At 43.8% G+C, this 3748-nt stretch overlaps 1 protein-coding gene across 3 annotated transcripts in view; it reads left to right on the top strand.

Annotated features, from left to right (window-relative positions):
* The window catches only part of Fbxo16 (F-box protein 16), a 50921-nt gene that overhangs the window by 22176 nt on the left and 24997 nt on the right, over window positions 1-3748 (top strand). For all 3 annotated transcript variants that reach the window (XM_021182516.2, XM_029469192.1, XM_029469191.1), the window contains exon 5: window positions 1153-1317. In XM_021182516.2, coding sequence (XP_021038175.1) covers window positions 1153-1317 — 165 coding nt within the window. The remainder of the gene's footprint in view (window positions 1-1152; window positions 1318-3748) is intronic.

Genomic DNA, 3748 nt, shown 5'->3' on the forward strand with positions numbered 1-3748 from the left:
GAAACCCACATGTGTGTGCATAACACCAAGCAATAGATTTCAGTCTGCAAAGTTTGAATGATCCTTGATCTTTTTTTTATTTTTTTATTTTTTGTCTAACTCTGCAGGATCAAAGAAAAACGACTAACAGTTACATACATCCTCAGTAGGACAGCCTTGCCACCTCCCACACAGCTAAACTAACACCCTAGACCAGTGGTTTTCAACCTTCCCAATGCTGCAACCCTTTAATACAGTTCCTCGTGTTGTGGTGACCCCCAACCATAAAATTATTTCATTGCTACTTCAGTTTGCTACTGTTACACATCATAATGTAAATATCTGTGTGTTCCCATGGTCTTAGGTGACCTCTGTGTAAGTGTCATCTGACTTCCCAAAGGGGTCATGACCCACATGTTGCAAACCGCTGCCCTAGATTGTGCAGTGCAGGACACCTGTACATAAAAAGCTCAAAAGAGGGTGTTTATGAGATATGTCCAAAGAGGATGAGAATGAACGGTATCGATGCGAGGTTGCATACCTGTGAACTTAGCACTTGGATAGCTAAGGCTAACCATGGGCTACTCTGGGCTGTGGAATGAAACCTTGTTTCAAAAAAAAAAAAAAATTAGAAAGAGATAGGTAGATCTGAATGCGGCAGTATACCCTCAGGGGCTTGGGAAAAAAGAGGCTAATATTTTTCTCAAGTAATTTTTACTGTATTAAACTGAAGGTAAGGGACTGGAAGGATGGCTCAGCAGTTAAGAGCACTTGTTGCTCTTACAGAGGGTCCAGCTCCAGTTCTCAGCACCCATGTGATATCTCACAACCGTCTATAATTCTAGCTCCAGGGACTCTGACTCCATACTCTGTACTGTATGCCTATACATACACACAGGCAAATACTCAGACACCTAAGAGTAAAAATAAGTAAATGTTTCAGAAATAATAAAAGTCAAACTGCAGTTAAATTAAGATATAAACCTGTAACACAGGTCTGGTGGGGCGTACCTGTAATTCCAGCACACCACAGGAGGGTCAGAAGTATTAAGTTACGGAGCTGAGCCTTCAAGGAAAATGACAGATGACAGACATCATCTGGGCTTCCCCAAAGCAGCTCAGGCAGGAGAGGAAATGAGTTTGGGAACTGAGCAGGCTGCTTTGTCTTCCCAGGTGAGCTGGTACTGGAAGAGCTTGGCTGAGCTGGACCAGCTCTGGATGCTCAAGTGCCTGCGCTTCAACTGGTACATCAGCTTCTCCCCAACGCCCTTTGAGCAGGGCGTCTGGAAAAAGCACTACATACAGATGGTGAGAGAACTTCACATCACCAAGCCCAAGGCAAGTCTGAGACAGAGAGCAGCACACTCAGAAACGGGCGCCAGTAGCAGATTCTAGCGCTGTGAGTTCATGATCCAGTTTGAAACGTAGGAAAAGTCAAAGGACATACCCCGTGATTCCAAGCTTCTCTTCAGAGGCTTCACAGACCCTTTCAGGATAGTTCTCACCCAGTGCCTTCCAAACACAGATACCTTTAGAAGTGAGGATTTGGGGTGCTTCTCTCTCTATCTCCACCTCCGACTTACTTGCCTCTCCCTCAGACACCATATAGCTCTGACATGGTAATTCTGCATTATGTTCAGTTATGGCCCATTAGAATCGACACATTCATATTTACTATGATTCTCTAAGATGAAGTGTGCTGGTTGGTCAGTCAGTGGGTTAATTAGTTCAGTGATTGAGACAATGTGTCCTAGACTGGTATTGATCCCAAGAGCCTCCTGCCTCAGCATTAGGGATGCTGTTACTATGGATATGTGCCACCATGCGTGGCTGTTAATTTATTTATTAGCTGTTATGGATGCTCCACACTAGGACCTCATGCAAGCGCCATGGCCTAAGTTTTGATCTTCAGCACCTATATAAAAAAGACCAGAAGTGGCATAATATAATTGCAATCCCAGTACTGTGGAGGTGGAAAGAGGAGGAACCCTTGGGCACACTGGACAGCTAGGTAAGACGCATAGGAGAGCGCCAGGTCCCGGTGAGAGACCCTGAGCCCAAAGGTTAACTCTGTCTTCCACTATAATATTCACACATGTCTGCATAATACACATGTGCACATACGCATGTACACATATATGTATGTACAATCACAAGTACACACACACACATACAGTCATTTGATATGAACATTCACAGAATCAAAGAAGAGACACAAGATCATTTTAATACAGATATACAATCAAGTCATCTAACAAAATTCAGCATCCATTCATGATGACAGAATTCCTGAAAGGTGGAAATATATTGGCTATGACTATATCAAGGGTGGAAATATAACTCAGCAGTAGGTAGACTTAGCTCTTTCCTACCATGCATCAGGCTCAGGGTTTAACCCCAGCCCCAGCAGAAAATATTTCAAATGGTAAGAGCAAAACTTGCTTACTTCATTGCTGTGAATTTCATTATTGCCAGTTAGCAGGCCAAGCATTTTGTGCCTTTCAGAATTACTGATTTTTCTACATGTTACAGTCACTGATACTTAAATACTTCCCTTGTTTTTTTGTTGTTTTTTTTTTTTTTAAATGATCATGATTTCCAACACTGTTGTATCAACTTGCTTTCTTCATTGCTGTGACAGAACACCTGGAAAAAGCAACTCAGAGAAAGGAAGGTTTATTCTGGCTCCAGGTACAAGGGCACATTCAGTCCACAGTAGTGGGAAGTCATGGCTGAAGGGTCGTGAGGTGGCTGCTCACATTGCGCCCTCAGCCAGGAAGCTGAGATCAAAAGCTGGTGCTTAGTTCACTGTCTCCTTTTCATTCTGTCTGGAACCTCAATGCACAGAACGCTGCTGCCCCAGTTCCGGTGGGTCTTCTCAGTCTAGAATCTCCCTCACAGACGTGCCAAGAGGTTTGTTTCTTAAATGATTGTAGGTCCTGTCAAATTGACAATTTCAACCATTACAAGGATTAAAAGTAGAACTCCTCCAGCAAAAGCACAAGAATTTCTTTCTAAATAAGCTAATAGAAATGAATGTCCCTTCTAGATGAGACCTGCATAACATACAGAATTTTACAAATATTAAATGTCTTCTTAGTTGGCTACTGGGCTAGAGTGATGGGTAACCTTGATTGTCATACCTGTGATTGGCCTGTTGCCGTATCAGTGAGGCATTGTCTTGATTATGAATTGATAGAGGAGGGCCCAGTCCACTGTGGGCAGTACTAACCCTAGGCTGGGTGGTCCTGAGCTATATAAGAAAGGTAACTGAGCATGATCCTGGAAGCAAGCTAGCGAGCAGCATTCCTCCATGGTTTCCGATTCAAGTTCTTTCCCTGAATGTCCTCGACAATGGGCTGTAACCTGTAAGATGAAATAGACTCTTCCTCCCCTAGCTGCCTTTGGTCATAGCGTTTATCAGAGCAGCAGACAGCAAACTTGATATAGCCATAGCCATTCATGAAGTGAGCATTTATCAAACACTGTTATGTGCTAGGTGATAAGAGTACAAACATCCTAACCAAGGGCTCCACAGACCTCAGCCTCGTAGCCATGACACACCCAAATAAACACTGCATCTGAAACACTACGAAGGATAATCTCGGAGTAGAAATGAATTCGACAAACAAGGAGTGTCTCAATGCACAGCCACCTTGTTATGCTTGAGGAACTAAGAGGGTTGCTTTTCTCCCCTCCCTCCCTCCTTCCCTCCTTCCCTCCTTCCCTCCTTCCCTCCTTCCCCCCTCCCTCCCTCCCTCCCTCCCTC

Source organism: Mus caroli, chromosome 14, assembly GCF_900094665.2.
Source record: "Mus caroli chromosome 14, CAROLI_EIJ_v1.1, whole genome shotgun sequence".
NCBI classification, from domain to species: domain Eukaryota; kingdom Metazoa; phylum Chordata; class Mammalia; order Rodentia; family Muridae; genus Mus; species Mus caroli.